General features: G+C 34.8%; 2 protein-coding genes across 2 annotated transcripts; both read left to right on the forward strand.

Annotated features, from left to right (window-relative positions):
* Positions 1 to 963: 963 nt before the first annotated feature.
* Positions 964 to 9,587, forward strand: LOC140880748 (anaphase-promoting complex subunit 2). Its single transcript, XM_073285464.1, has 16 exons — positions 964 to 1,398; positions 2,015 to 2,101; positions 3,057 to 3,285; positions 3,505 to 3,773; positions 3,989 to 4,060; positions 4,264 to 4,505; positions 4,842 to 5,258; positions 5,429 to 5,630; positions 5,740 to 5,854; positions 5,983 to 6,065; positions 6,680 to 6,799; positions 7,132 to 7,220; positions 7,319 to 7,400; positions 7,762 to 7,950; positions 8,708 to 8,776; positions 9,159 to 9,587. Exons 1-16 carry the CDS (start codon positions 1,159 to 1,161, stop codon positions 9,279 to 9,281), a joined length of 2,628 nt encoding a protein of 875 aa, XP_073141565.1. The 5' UTR covers positions 964 to 1,158; the 3' UTR covers positions 9,282 to 9,587.
* A 1,572-nt stretch (positions 9,588 to 11,159) lies between these two features.
* On the forward strand, positions 11,160 to 12,953 carry LOC140876175 (methyltransferase FGSG_00040). Its single transcript, XM_073280058.1, has one exon. The coding sequence runs from the start codon at positions 11,160 to 11,162 to the stop codon at positions 12,744 to 12,746; it is 1,587 nt and encodes a 528-aa protein (XP_073136159.1). The 3' UTR covers positions 12,747 to 12,953.
* Positions 12,954 to 14,649: the final 1,696 nt, after the last annotated feature.

Raw genomic sequence — 14,649 nt, forward strand, 5'->3', positions numbered from 1 at the left:
ATTCTATATATAAAATATGTGTCTAATTTACTCACAAGTGAAGTGTAAATAACAAAAAAAATGAATTGTAAATTTCAACTTTCATATATTTATGATTTGCTATTTCATAATTGAATTAAAGAGTGATAAAGTAATTTCCAACCAAATGGTCTTCCAAAAAGCCGATTATTCATTCAGTCCACTTAAAGGCTCATCACCATTATAGATTTGCCATAAATACGCTGACAAAATTAGACAGGTATAGTCACATCCCATAATTAAATTCTTGTATTATTTTCCCATATCTTATCTTTTTCAAAAACGAGCTTTCATTTTGGCGAGTAATAAATTTTTTAGTGGACCAAATTTTATTTTATTTTTGTGATACGCAATTGTTTGGCCTTCTAGAATCTAGTGTGTGTGTGTGGTCTGTGGAGAGGCTTCATTTACACAAATTGAAAATTTTATAAATTTCAATTTAAAATAAAAAAAATTCCTGATTTAGATGGAAATTATGAAATGCGGATAGATAATGGGATTTTTTTGCCTTGGTATAGAGGGTTGCTAAGAATAATGCAAGTTATACATATATAATTTATATAATAATAATTTAAATATAATATATACATAAAATTATATTAAATTGTTGCATAATTAAGTAGAAATAGTTTTCTCATTAAATTTGCATTTGTTTTTTTATTATTTTATATATGTTTAGTTCTCTAGTATGATAAAATAAAATTATATGAAGTTTGGTGTATAGGTCAAGTGTGAACTAATAACTATGTAATCAATGATCATTTATCAATTATCATTCCTCTCCGATTGTGACAAAATTATGGACGTCGCCCAAAAGTCCATACTTGACATTGGGCTACCAAACTTTTGTTGGGCCCATATTCGAACCGTCCCAAGCCCAAAAGAATAGTACCATGGTCCATGTCGTTGCGGATTAGTTCCGTCGTTCAGTGAAGCTCGCACTGTTTGAAGATGAAAATGGCGGCAAATTACAGTTAGATTTCGCTGATTATTCACTGTCCAAGCAAGCCCTTCAGGAAACTTGGCTGATCTGTTCTCCCTACGTAGCAAATTGTTCTCTTCATTCGAATTGATCGAGCTCTTGTTTGACGGATTAGGGTTTCCCTTTTTGTTTTTCCGATTTTTTTTTTTGGGCGTGAAATGGAGGCGATGGTGGATTCAGTGTCGCCTATGTGCAATTTAGCTGTCCTAGAGTCGCTCAGTGAAAATTCGATCGATGAAATGACGAGTAGCTGGAACTCTTTTTGCTTAGCAACAGAGGAGCTTCTAATGGGTGCTGGTGATTTACCACATGCCTCTGAATTCAGTTTACACGTGAGGAATCTCTGCCGCAGTGGATTGGAGACATTGGTCGTGGATCACTTCTTTTGTTCAATGGAGGTTTATGATTCCTTCACTCGTGCGTTAAATTTATTTAGTGATTTTTCTTCTTCTTTTGGTATGGAAATACTTTTGTTTTCTCTTGGATTCACATGCTGAATTGTTGTGTTCAAGCATGGAAATTGTGGTGTTTAGCTCTTGTCAGTTGCGATTATGAGACAAAAATTTAAGCTTTTCTGTAATTCATGTCAATAGCTGAGACAAAGTTTCTGCATAAATCAAATACTAAAAGTGGGACTCAGTTTTCTTGTAATCTTTGTTTCCCTTAGATTTTTCCATACTACTCAGTATAAAGCTCAAACCATGGTTCGCAATCGCGGTCGCGGAGACTCAAACGGAACTGAAGGATTTGGATTGTTTTCTGACAGATATTTATCCTAAAAAAATAATAGGCTGATAATGGCCGGGAAATTAGGAGATTATGATATAATATTCGTGCTAAGAACTTGACGATTTACTGTCAGACCGTTTTTTGCATTCTCATTTTAGTCGTTGAACATTTAAAATAAATATGCACACATCAGCTAATGTGATTTATCTCTTTGCATGAACCATGCTGGTATGTGCTAAAGCTTTGTCTTTCTTTTCTTTTCTTTTTTTTTGGGTATTGCTACAGGAAAACTTTGAGAAAAAGGGGGCATCAAGGTTCTGGATGCATTTCGATGCCTACAGAGACTTTGCAGTAATAAATACTGATGATCCAGTATGTGTGTCAGTGATCTCTTAGTTTGCTTTGCTTTTTTTGTTTTTGTTTTTTGTTTTGGTTTTGCGTGTCTTGTGTTTTAAAAGTTGTGTATGTATATATTTTAAGACTAATGACCAAAGGAAGGTCAAACGAATATTTAGCAATTGCTATGTTGCCTTTATATAGTTTTTGAGGTATAGTTCATCCTTCAATTAATAAGGTCCTTAAAGTTCCCATCACAAATTAAAGTGATTTTTTTATTTTTCATTTTGATTCATCATATTTGCTATGGTTTATTCTCAGGAGAGTTTCATGACGTGGCTTTGATAATCATCCTCATAAATATGACCCACTAACAAGCTGGAGGCTAGTGAATGATTTTGAAAATGTTAAATGTATATTCTCTTTCTTCGCAGCATGATAAAATTCATTTAAATATAGATGAGGATATAATGGGAGATAGAACATAATGGCATAGTAGGATCCGTATGACCGACTGAATTAGTGGAATAAAGGCTTCCTGTCATTGTTGTCGTTGTTATTGTGAATGAAAGTTATGATTTTATGTTTTATGCAGATTTAAATACTTCAAGGAGTAGAATTTGCTGTTCAAGTGTATAAAACATGTAAAGCAAAAGTTATCTAAGTTAGGATCTGGTGCGTGAGTTATAGTTGTTCCCTTCACTGATTTCACAATCTGCTGTTTTACATCTTCAGTCTCTGGTCTGTACATCAAAGCTCGCGATAGATCTTGAGGTTAACATACACTTTCTGAGTTACTATGAAAGCATTGTCCAGGTCAATGTATTTGCAGTCACTTCTGGTTCTGTACCCGAAAATTGTGGATAACATTATGGTTATCTGGGAGTTGATGCATGCCATTTGATTAAGGAAGGATTACATTAGCTCAGATGTGATTCGCAACTCCTTATTAGTGTTTTTGGCAATCTGGTTCTGATGATTGTTGAAACAGGATCTGCGAGGCAGGATGCAGGAAGTACTGCATAGAGCTCTGGAAAATATATCATCTGAAAAACAATACCAGGAGACGTGCTTGTTACTGATGATTCATGCTTTAGGGACTAGCAGTGAAAGTAAGTCAACGGATCAAACTCCTGATGCTGACCGAAATCACCTACTCTCAAAGTATCAGTTAACTGTGTCTTCCGTCCTAATGTCCAGTCTTCCTCGACATTTCCCAGGTATGGATTTATACATGTATCTTGACCAATGAACCATCATTTGTGCAATGACGGCTTTGAGGATTTCTTAAATGACAAAGGAAACTTAAAGATGTTCTTAGATGTACTTTCAATATTAACTTCTTAATTTAAACCACGACTAATCAGTATAATGACATATGAAGGTAAACAATATTTTATGTTATTAATTTTTGTCATTTCTGTTAATTTTATTGATAGATGTACTTCACTGGTACTTCAAAGGAAGATTAGAAGAGTTAAGTGCAATGAAAGCTATAAGTGATGGTGAATTTAAGGCTGATGATGGAATGGATCTGGACTTCAAATCAGGGGAAATTGATAGTGATGGAACTCATCCGCATGAAAATATTTTGGGAAACAACGATTTTGTGAGGAATGTTGGCATGGTTGTTCGTGATCTTAGGAGTTTTGGCTTCACCTCAATGGCCGAAGATGCCTACGCGTCAGCTATATTTCTTCTATTAAAGGTTGTATGTGTGTTGATCACAATATTAATTAGCGAAAGCAATGCCCTCACAATGTTCTAATGATGTAATTGCTTTGGCTGATCTCAAAGAAGTGGTGCTAGTCTCTTCTGCTTTTTTATGATCTAAATTCCTATATCCGTGACAACATATGTGAATTTATAAATTGCAGCATCTAATAAAATCTCTCATTGTTTTGTTGCTGTTTTCTTGGACAGACCGAAGTACATGATCTTGCTGGTGATGAATTTAGGTTTTCAGTGATAGATTCCATTAAAGGATGGATACAGGTAGTTCATTATAACTGATACTGCTTCAGTTCTCACGTGCCCGGTCAGAATCAACACTATCTTTCTGTAAATTTTTCTATGCGCTTTAGGATTTAATTTTAATGCAATGATAATGACACTTAGTTTCTGTACTAGTTCTGAAATGAAAAAAAATATTCATGGTTTGACATATAACAGCTCAAATAGAGAACTATAATTTGCAGGCCGTGCCCCTTCACTTTTTGCATGCCCTTCTTTCTTATCTTGGAGATTCTAAAAGTTATGAAAGCCAAGCTGGCCTGAAGTCTCCTTTGGCCACTCATCCATCTTCTAGATTTTTTGGATCTGGACCTCCTCCTGAAGAGCTTATTCGATGGCAGCTGCGCTTAGAGTATTTTGCTTACGAAACACTTCAAGATCTAAGAATTTCTAAGCTTTTTGAAATTATCGTGGATTATCCAGATAGGTAAATTTTCCTCAATTTAATTTTGTACTTTGTCGTAGTTTCCTGTCCTTATTGAAGTTAGCAGTCAGTAGTTTTTTTTCAGTATAGTTGATTTTGTTTAGACATGTATAAAAATTAGGGAAGTGGTAGAAGTTAAATAGAGGGTATTGTCTTCTGTTATCAGTGGCAAATCTAACAACGGATTTTTGTTTGATAAGTTAGTAAAATGTAAATAAAGAGGAGCTGTGCAATGTAAGTTTCAGTTCTAGCAAAAAAACTTTACTTGATATCTTGCACCTGTAATTCTGTTAAATTTTCTTAACCATGCTTTTTAATGTCTGTTTTTTATTGTTTCAGTTCCCCTGCAATTGAAGACTTAAAACAATGCCTTGAATACACTGGGCAACATTCAAAGCTTGTTGAGTCTTTCATCGCTTCTCTAAAATATAGATTACTTACTGCCGGTGCCTCTACCAATGATATACTGCACCAATATGTTTCAACTATCAAAGCCCTTCGAACAATTGATCCAGCTGGTGTATTCCTTGAAGCTGTTGGTGAACCGATAAGAGAATACTTAAAGGGAAGGAAGGATACCATTAAGTGCATTTTGACAATGTTAACTGATGGGTCTGGTGGACATCCAAGTGGAACAGGAAGTACTGGGGATAGCCTTCTTGAAGAATTGAATAGAGATGAAGAGAAACAAGAGAATCCTAGTGTTGACGATGATTTCAACATTGATGACAAGCAAGCATGGATAAATGCACAAAGGTAACCTACTAAACTTAACGAGAAAAAATATACGGTGGTAGATCACTTGTGTATCCCTTTATGCAGCTGATTAAGTGAGCACTGTATCAGGCCTTAGGATAAGGAAGTGTTAGCCACTTTTTTATTTCCAATTTGAATTCTTACACTACTATGATCATATGCCATTTAAGTTGGGAGCCTGATCCAGTGGAGGCAGAGCCCTTAAAAGGTGGCAGACATCGGAGGAAGGTTGACATTCTTGGTATGATTGTCGGCATAATTGGTTCCAAGGATCAGCTGGTTAACGAGTATCGTGTAATGCTGGCTGAAAAGCTTTTGAATAAATCCGACTACGAAATTGATTCTGAGATTCGAACACTGGAACTGCTCAAGGTGGTTCAAACCATCTTTTAAGTTTCTTCCTACTTTAAATTCATTGTTTTTTCCCTTTTAGCTGATATACAGCTACTCTTGTGGTTCTTTCGTGGAAATTGGAATGCAGATTCATTTTGGGGAGAGCAGCATGCAGAGGTGTGAAATAATGCTCAACGATCTTATTGATTCCAAAAGGACTAACACAAATATAAAAGCTACCATTAAACAACAATACAAATCAGGTTTGAAGCTTTCTGTTATAGATTCTCTGAATCTGGGGTTAATAATGTTTCATATATATGTTCCTGGATATATTATTATATGAAATGGTATGTTATATTCTTGATAAGGACGTGCTTCTAAAATGTAGTTGCTGACGTGGAAGAGCCGGACTTGTCTATGAACGATTTCAATTGTACCATCATCTCATCAAATTTCTGGCCACCTATCCAGGTATCCAAATCATGTCTTACTTTCTTGGGCCAGGCGCATCATTCACAATCTGTTAAAGAAAATAGAAAATGTTCTTTAGTAATCAGTGTTGCTAGATTTTAATTTTTGTTTGCAATACTTGCTCTACTGGCGAACATGCAGTTGCCTATTATATGATTCCAACTTTATTTCCTAGTAAATCTTTTATCTTCCATTTTCTCGTGTCTTTCATTTCTCATTTGGACTGAACAAGTATTTAATACTGGGAAGATATTTGTCTGCTGCTACTAAGTGAGCAAGCCGTAGGTTGTTTTAAGTTGAGGGATCTCTTCCGCAAGAAATCGTATACGACCATGATGTTAGTGTCTTAAAAACTTATGTTCCACCCAAAATGTTGATGGAGGTGCTGCAACGAAAGAAGAAAAATTCAAAGCTCCAAATATAATTTTGTCTTCTATGGTCAAATCCCGTTAGATGTTTTTAATAGAAATCTTCTGCATTGGAGACGCTCAGCCCTCTTTAAGATTTTGTTTCTGCACTGTATAATCCCATTAAATCTTTTCACTCTGTAGAACATATTTTGTTGAAGTTCGTGAACAATAATTTGCCCCCTGTGACTGATGCACTTATTGCAGGATGAGGCACTAAAAATACCTGGACCAGTGGACCAGCTTCTAAATGATTATGCCAAAACATATAATCAAATAAAAACCCCCCGTAAACTCCTTTGGAAGAAAAACCTCGGTGCTGTCAAGGTTAGTTCCATTTAGGTTGATGCAGCAGTTTGTTGCAATATATTTTTCAGCTGTTAACTTGGGCTTTCACGTAGCATTTGTTGGCTATGTAGAACCTGAGATTCCTAAAATCTATTAATATGCTATTTCCAAGCCATTTCACTTGCTATTAGTGTGAAATGATGAGATATTAACAGCTTAAAAATTTGTCAAAGAATGTGGAAACCTTATCTACCCTTGTCCCCACGATGATGACATAATCCTACCTATTTGAAATGTGTATCGATAGGTTTCTCATTTTTTTTGGCTCTCTCACCTTGTTCAGTTACTATGTGGATGTTTTTTCATTTCAGTTGGAGTTGCAGTTTGAAGATCGAACTCTGCCTTTTGTTGTCACACCTCTTCACGCTTCCATCATCAGTCTGTTTGAGGATCAAACAAGGTGACTGAGTAGTGAAATGTTTTTATCAATTTTTCATTATCATTGTCATTTTAGAGTTTCATTAAATTCTCTGTTGATTTTGTCTTTTGTGCTTTTAGTTGGACTCCCAAGAGTCTTGCTGCTGCTGTTGGTGTTCCAGAAGATGTCTTAACTAGAAGAATAACGTTTTGGATAAGCAAGGTTGTATGCTTGTTCATTATTTTGAACTTCGGTTAACAATTTCCTCCACGTTCAAAATTGGTCGTTGAACTCGTCAGATTTTATTTGATTTCAATTGATTAATGAATTGTAGTATTTAGAACTCATGATTAACAGTAAAAGTCGAACATAACTTTGGTTTGAGTTTTTCTTTGCACGCTGTCTTTTTCTTATTGAGAACAGTGCCACTTTGTGCATTTGTTCTTCTATTTTCAAGATCCCTTGGCTTTTTCCTTTTGTTTGAAGCACACAAAATTGTTAAAAATGAACAGAATTGATTTTTGACAATTGTTGAGCAAATTTGCACATTTGATAATTTTTGTTTGCAATTTCATGTGATTAGGGAATTATAGTAGAATCAGCACAAGATTCTGGCGATGTTACATATACTCTGGTGGAAGCCTTGGCTGAAGGGGGAAAGGCTGGGGTTAACTGTGGTAGCTGTGAAGAAGTTCTAGTGGGTGATGAGGAGGGAGAGGGATCTGTAGCTTCTGTTGAGGATCAACTGCGTAAAGAAATGACGGTATATGAGGTACATGGTTGCAAAATTGTTTAGGACACGCATTTATATGTACATGCATAGATATATGTGTCAACTTCTAATGCTAGTGTCATATTATTCTCACTTCATCTTATCCAATATTAAAAGTATTTATCAAAAAAACAAGTCTGCCAATATGCTATAGCATTTTCTTTTACATCCAAAAAAGTCTCAAAATCTTTTAGCTGTTTATTTGCTGTGGTGTTCGACATGCATGCCCTCAATAATCATCTTACCTCTTTCCATGGATATAGCTGTGTTCTTTTTCCATTGCGGTGCAAACAGGCAAGACCTATTCTTCTGTTTCCATTGCACTGTTTCTCTTAATTATATTGTTTTGCAATTCACTCTCGTCAGCATCACATAAAATTGTCCCCGAGAATATATGTTGTGAAACTATACCTGTAAGTTTACTGCCCATCGTGATTCTTGAGGTGAGAGTTCAGTAGTTTGAAACCAATACCAAAATTAGTCACTCTTATATTCATAGAAATACTCAGGCACGATTGAGACGAGATTTAGATAGTCCACTCCAACCAATTTGATGTAGTTTCATTCTAAGACATGAGTATTGATAATGGATGAATTCCTTCAAAAGTCCTCACTTTTCACTGATTTACCAATGCTCGGTGTAAATTCTTCCACCGGACCTCTTGCTTCTATAATCATATTTATTGTTGTTCTTCTCATATTCTCTCAAGTGATTTTCTTCCAAACTCACCAACTGTACAAAAAATTATTGTTGCAGAAATTTATTACAGGGATGCTCACAAACTTTGGCAGCATGGCCTTGGACCGGATCCATAATACCCTCAAGGTAGTCATGAATTTTATAAGTATATATTTGGTTCCCTTTCTCTTGCATAAACAACAATGCAAGAGTAGGTCTCTGGTGAGACGGTCTCACGGGTTTATATCCGTGAGACGGATTGACCCTACTCATATTTATCATGAAAAGTAGTACTTTGGGCATAAAAAGTAATATTTTTTCATGATTTGGGTCGGGTTGAGACCCGCCTCACGAAATTAATACGTAAGACGGTCTCACAAGAGTTTTTGCCAACAATAAAAGCAACACCCATCACTTGTGTGTGTATACGCATGAAACTAAAGATACAATATCACTTGGAGCAAAAGGTCTCCAGTGATAAATGGAGGAAGGATATGATGATAAACTGATAAAGAAAACGGCTTTGCAGATGTTTTGCATTGGTGAGCCTCCTTATGACAAATCACTCCAGCAATTGCAAAGCTTCTTGGCTGGTCTAGTCGGGGACGAGAAGCTAGAACTTAAAGACGGAATGTATTTCTTGAAAAAGTAATATAGAGAGGTACCATCATATTTATTATTTGCAAAAATTAATATAATTCTTTAGTATTTTACATCTCCTTATTCTTTTCAACTGAGGGAGAAATAAAAAAGTAAAGCCCAAGTTTGGTTATCAAAGAGGCTAAAATCATGGTACAAGGGAGGTGATGTTATAAATTCTGTTTGCCCTTGTAACTGTAACTACTGAACACGTAGTCGGGCTCGAGCACACGAGAAAAATTAGAACTTATTGTACCATTTTTCCCAATTTTTTGGGTAGGGAGCTACCCCTAAATGTATTGTGCTGCATTATATAAATGGGCAACATAGCTTCTCTGATTTGTGATGTTCATTTAAATATATATATATATTTTAAAAAAGACAAGGTGAAGAAAGTAGAGAGCAAATCCAGGGAACTGCTTTGTCAAGCCCATTGATACGTGAGCCATGTTGAGGTATGAAGCCCCTTGAATAATTAGTGGAGTTGCCCAGTTTGTATGATTTTTCTTGGATAGAAATTTGTTAAAATCAATTCATGTTTTCCTTTAAAAAATGTAAATCCTATTGTAAATTGGTAGTGTTTGCAAATGCTAAAAAAATGATTATGATTTTTTCTTTACATTAACAAAGTTTTCAAAATTTTGTAAAAATAAGTCTTGTAAGCATTTGCAAACATTACCATAATCATGTTAATTTTAAAATGGTCATATCACTGTCTCTTTTATCCCAAATCGAGTTTACGATAAATTATGAGATCATGCTAGATCAGTTCGTTTGGGTTGTATAATCGTGCCAAATAAAAATTTAATTTTGCTTTGATATAAGAAAAAGAAAGACAAATTAATTTATATAATAGGTTTCTTCTATATATGTATTCGTTGCTGCGGAGCGTTATTTAATTCAAAATCCAAAGAGTGAACAAATGCTCTATGTAATGTGAAATTGAGACATCAAATGATAGATTATAAAAACAAATAGAAGGAGCCTCCCAAACTTTGGATTTGGGATCCTACTCGTAGTTATACAAATAAAATACTTAATTTAGCCCTCCAAAAATTAACAAATCTTGAATTCTTGATTTGAGATAGCACGTTATCCTTATCTAATCTCAGAAAATTAGGATTCCTGTTTGGACTAAGGGTGTTTGGCTGAGTTTATAAACTCTCCAAAACAGCTTATAAGCTCTTAAATTTTGTTTAAAAAAAAAATTACATGTAACACTAACTTAATTTGGTAAAAAAAAATTTAATAAAATAAATAATTACATCAACACATTATGGTTAAATTTCCATTTCACACCTCATGAAATAATAATTGATAGAATTATTTCCCTTCCACTCTCCAAGACTCCAACCATTATGTAGAAACTCTTTTTTATCATAATACAATATTATATTGCATTTCTTTTAATCTATCATATCAATTTTTGAATTTAAATTTATATTCTAATTCTAAAGATCTTCTAAAACCAAATAGAGTTTATTCGATGTTGCATATGGGTATTGTCTGTTTGCTAATATCAAAGACTTAATTTTTTTTTCTTTTTCTTTTTTTCTTTCCATAGGAGATGCGAAAAAATTCGTCAAATATACCCTCGACATCGTCCTAAAGATAGAAATTTAAAAATTATCCCCCAAGGTCCAAATGTTGTAACATTTAGATTTTTAAAAATTCAGAATATTTGACAAAAATAAAGAGACCAAAAACATGTATTAAATTAGAAAGATCATAGCCGTTACAGCATGTGAGTTGTGGCAATCTAAAAAGGATCAAATGCATTCACTTCGACCGTTACATTTCTCCATTTCAAAAAATTTTAGAAGATTGAATCTCACGAAACAAGAAACAGTAGAATTATTAATTAAAGAAGAAAACGAGTGAAATGGAATCGATGCAGGAAGCAGGAATGGACGAAGAGACGATGCAAGAGCTAAGATCCAAGGCAGCTGAGCTATTGCTGAGAGAAGAGTATAAAGACTCCATTACCACCTACTCTCAGTTCATCTCTCTGTGCCAAGATTTCATCTCTGAGAAAAACCCAGATGCAGCCGTCTTAGCAAGACTCCGAAAATCACTCTGCCTGGCCTTATGTAATCGGGCGGAAGCTCGATCTCGCTTGATGGAGGTAACTGAAGCATTGAAAGATTGCGATTCAGCACTGAGAATAGAGAGATCCCATGTCAAGACTTTGCTTTGTAAAGGTAAGATTTTTTTGAGTTTGAATGTGTACGGCATGGCATTGGAATGCTTCGAGGCAGCAACTCTTGAAACCCAGGGTAATGAGAATGTTGATTTGGTTAATGGGTTGCTGGAGAAATGCAAAAGGCTTGATTTTCTTTCAAGAAATGGTGGATTTGATGTTTCGGATTGGGTGTTGAGTGGTTTCAGGGGTAAAACCCCTGAACTCGCAGAGTATGTTGGTGGAGTAGAGATCAAGAAGTCTGATATTAGTGGGCGTGGCTTATTTGCAACCAAGAATGTCGAAAGTGGGACTTTGCTTTTGGTTACTAAAGCTATTGCTGTTGATAGAGCTATTATGCCTCCAGGTTCTTGTGAAAATGCCCAGCTGGTTATATGGAAGAATTTCATAGATAAAGTTGTGGAGTCAGCCTCAAAATGCTGTAGAATCAATGGCTTGATATCAATGTTATCAACAGGAGAAGGCGAGGAGAGTGTTGAAATTCCTGATATTAGCAGTTTTAGGGGTAGTGATATTTCTCGTGAGAAGTTGGATATGGGAAGAATGTTAAGCATTTTGGATGTGAACTCGATTCTTGAGAATGCGATTTCAGCTAAAGTTCTAGGTAAAAATGTCGATTATCAAGGTGTTGGATTGTGGGTTTTAGCTTCTTTCATCAACCATTCTTGTGATCCCAACGTGAGGCGTTTGCACATTGGTGATCATGTCGTGGTCCATGCTTCTAGGGACATCAAGGCAGGCGAGGAGCTCACATTCGCTTATTTTGATGTCCTCTTGCCTATAAACAACAGAAGAGAAATGACTACGAATTGGGGGTTCAGTTGTAGATGCAAGAGGTGTAAATTTGAAGAGAACATATTCTTGAAACAAGACATGAGGGATATTGAAGTGATTTTTGAAAAAGGGGTAGTGGATATGGGAAACGTAGTGTATAGATTAGAGGAAGCCATGAGGAGATGTGTGATCAGGGGAAAGGGAAAAGGGTACTTGAGGGCATCATTTTGGCAAGCTTATTCCCAAGTTTTTGAATGCGAAAGATTGATGAAAAAATGGGGGAGAAAGATCCCATTAATGGATACTTTGGTGGATAGTGTAGTGGAAGGAGTAGGGAGTGATGAAAGGATTGTGAAAGTGTTTATGGAGGGATTAAAGAGAGGTAGGATTCATGGAGTTGTGGAAATGGAGAAGACATTGAAGTTGGGAAGAGGGATTTATGGAAGAATAATGAAGAAACAAGCACTTAGGAGTTTGCTCCAATTTGGTAGAGCCCAAGAATGAGGTTTAAGGCATTAGCATGGAATAATTCTCGTGGAGACCAAAGTCTAACATCTTATCTTAATTTTGGTCACTCTTTAGGGTTTCACTTTTATTATTTTGATGAGTTTTAGACATTGTCTGTTCAAGTAATCTTGAGCATTAACCATTCAATATGTTTTTTTTTTGAAAAAAATTTAGATGAATAAATTATTATGTATCATTCGGATGGCGAAGGGGAGTTTGGAGATGATATTCCGATAAATTTGGATGTTTTTCATTCGAGTCCGGTCATTGAATCCATCTTGATGTATTTGTTCTTCTTAGCTGTGATCAGAGGTTTCAAAACGGGTTAGCGGGACAGGACGACCCACAACCCGTCGCAACCCACTATTAGACGGGATGAACGGGTCAACCTGACGGATTTACGTGTAATTTGACACAGGCCGACATGCAACAACCCACCATTAAGCGGGGTGTGCGGCCCACCTTTTAGGCGGGTCGAAAATTTGCCAACCCAACCTACATATTTTTTATGACGAGGTAGGCCAACCTGACTGACCTAGTCCATTTTGAGATCTCCTAGCTATGATAGCAATAAAAATTATCTCATTTGTTTGAGGTTGTCTTAAATTTTGTAGATTTATTCTTGGTTGGTAGCATTTAGTATTTGAGTTATTTGATTGTACAAGAACAATAATAAAACTACTAGGATTTTGCAATTTTTTATGACAACATTTTCAAAATTTTAAACGTGAAGATTTCGTAATGGATAAAATGGTTTAACTCACAACTTACATGTTGCTGCAAACAACAAAATGGTGAATGTTTTTCACTTTGCACTTGTACAATACTATCTAAGCAAGAAACAAAATAGTAGGCTTCATTAGATTTTTTTTTCCAAAAAAAGAAAAAGTTTAGAACACTTTCTTACAATGAGAAGCTTGAACTTAAAGTTTGGGACAAGTGGCACAAAACGAATATTGAATAAAATGGCCAAACTTCATTTTCACATAAAGAAAGCATAAATTGAAGCTCCTATTATTATTGTTTTTTTATAGGTTGGTTGCATTAACACCTTGGAATTGAATTCGGAGGGAAAGTTCTATCTTTAATTGAATGAGATCGAACCACATTATACGAGAACTCCTTTTGTATTTCTTTTAAAGATTCAAAAGTAAAATTTTATACAATATATATATTAAAGTTGAATACACGACAAACAAAAAATGGCGATTACGGTATGTTTTTTTTTTCAAAATACATCAAATACCCTATTCACTTTTGGAACATCCCAACAATTTTTTTTTTTTTTTTAAAAAAAACAATTTACGATAGAACTCGTAATTGCTTCACGCATTAGGTACTTAAAAATTTTGACTAACACAATAATATGCAAATTATGCTAGTGAGGTAAATCATACAAACAAACCTTATAATGCGACATGGTCACCAAAAAATTGTTGATAAAAAAGATCAAACACGTAATTATTGGTTAAGCACTAATCTAATTCATCAACTCGAATATCTCTTACAACAAATATATATATAATTATATATAATGATGAAAAATAACTGAAATAATAAAATAAAGAACAAATTTAATTAAGAAAGCATATACTTTAAGATAAGCTCAAAAAGTACGTGTCCAACCATTGTAGATGCGTATGATGTTCATTCTGATCTCCAACTAAACTCAAGTCAATCAACTTCTCTATTTTAGTAAATTTTGTTTTCACCATTGTCTTTCTAATTCTCTCCCCTCTGCGTATCATAAACAAAATCTATTCTAAATATCACATCTTATAATCTTTTTTAAGTGATATATTTTATAACGTCGGGTAGATAACGTGTATCATAATGCCATAATATAAGATAATCAAGATGATTATTTTCGACGAAAACGAAAAAATTAAAATAAAAAAAA

The sequence above is a fragment of the Henckelia pumila genome, chromosome 1 (genome assembly GCF_033568475.1).
Source record: "Henckelia pumila isolate YLH828 chromosome 1, ASM3356847v2, whole genome shotgun sequence".
Lineage (NCBI taxonomy): Eukaryota > Viridiplantae > Streptophyta > Magnoliopsida > Lamiales > Gesneriaceae > Henckelia > Henckelia pumila.

Excerpts from the sequence above, each read along its gene's own strand:
- LOC140880748 (XM_073285464.1), top strand. The coding sequence starts at position 1,159 with ATGGAGGCGATGGTGGATTCAGTGTCGCCTATGTGCAATTTAGCTGTC. Across the intron at positions 6,066-6,679 it reads ATTTCTGGCCACCTATCCAG|GATGAGGCACTAAAAATACC; the intron begins GTATCCAAATCA and ends CACTTATTGCAG. Across the intron at positions 7,951-8,707 it reads AAGAAATGACGGTATATGAG|AAATTTATTACAGGGATGCT; the intron begins GTACATGGTTGC and ends TTATTGTTGCAG.
- LOC140876175 (XM_073280058.1), top strand. The coding sequence starts at position 11,160 with ATGCAGGAAGCAGGAATGGACGAAGAGACGATGCAAGAGCTAAGATCC.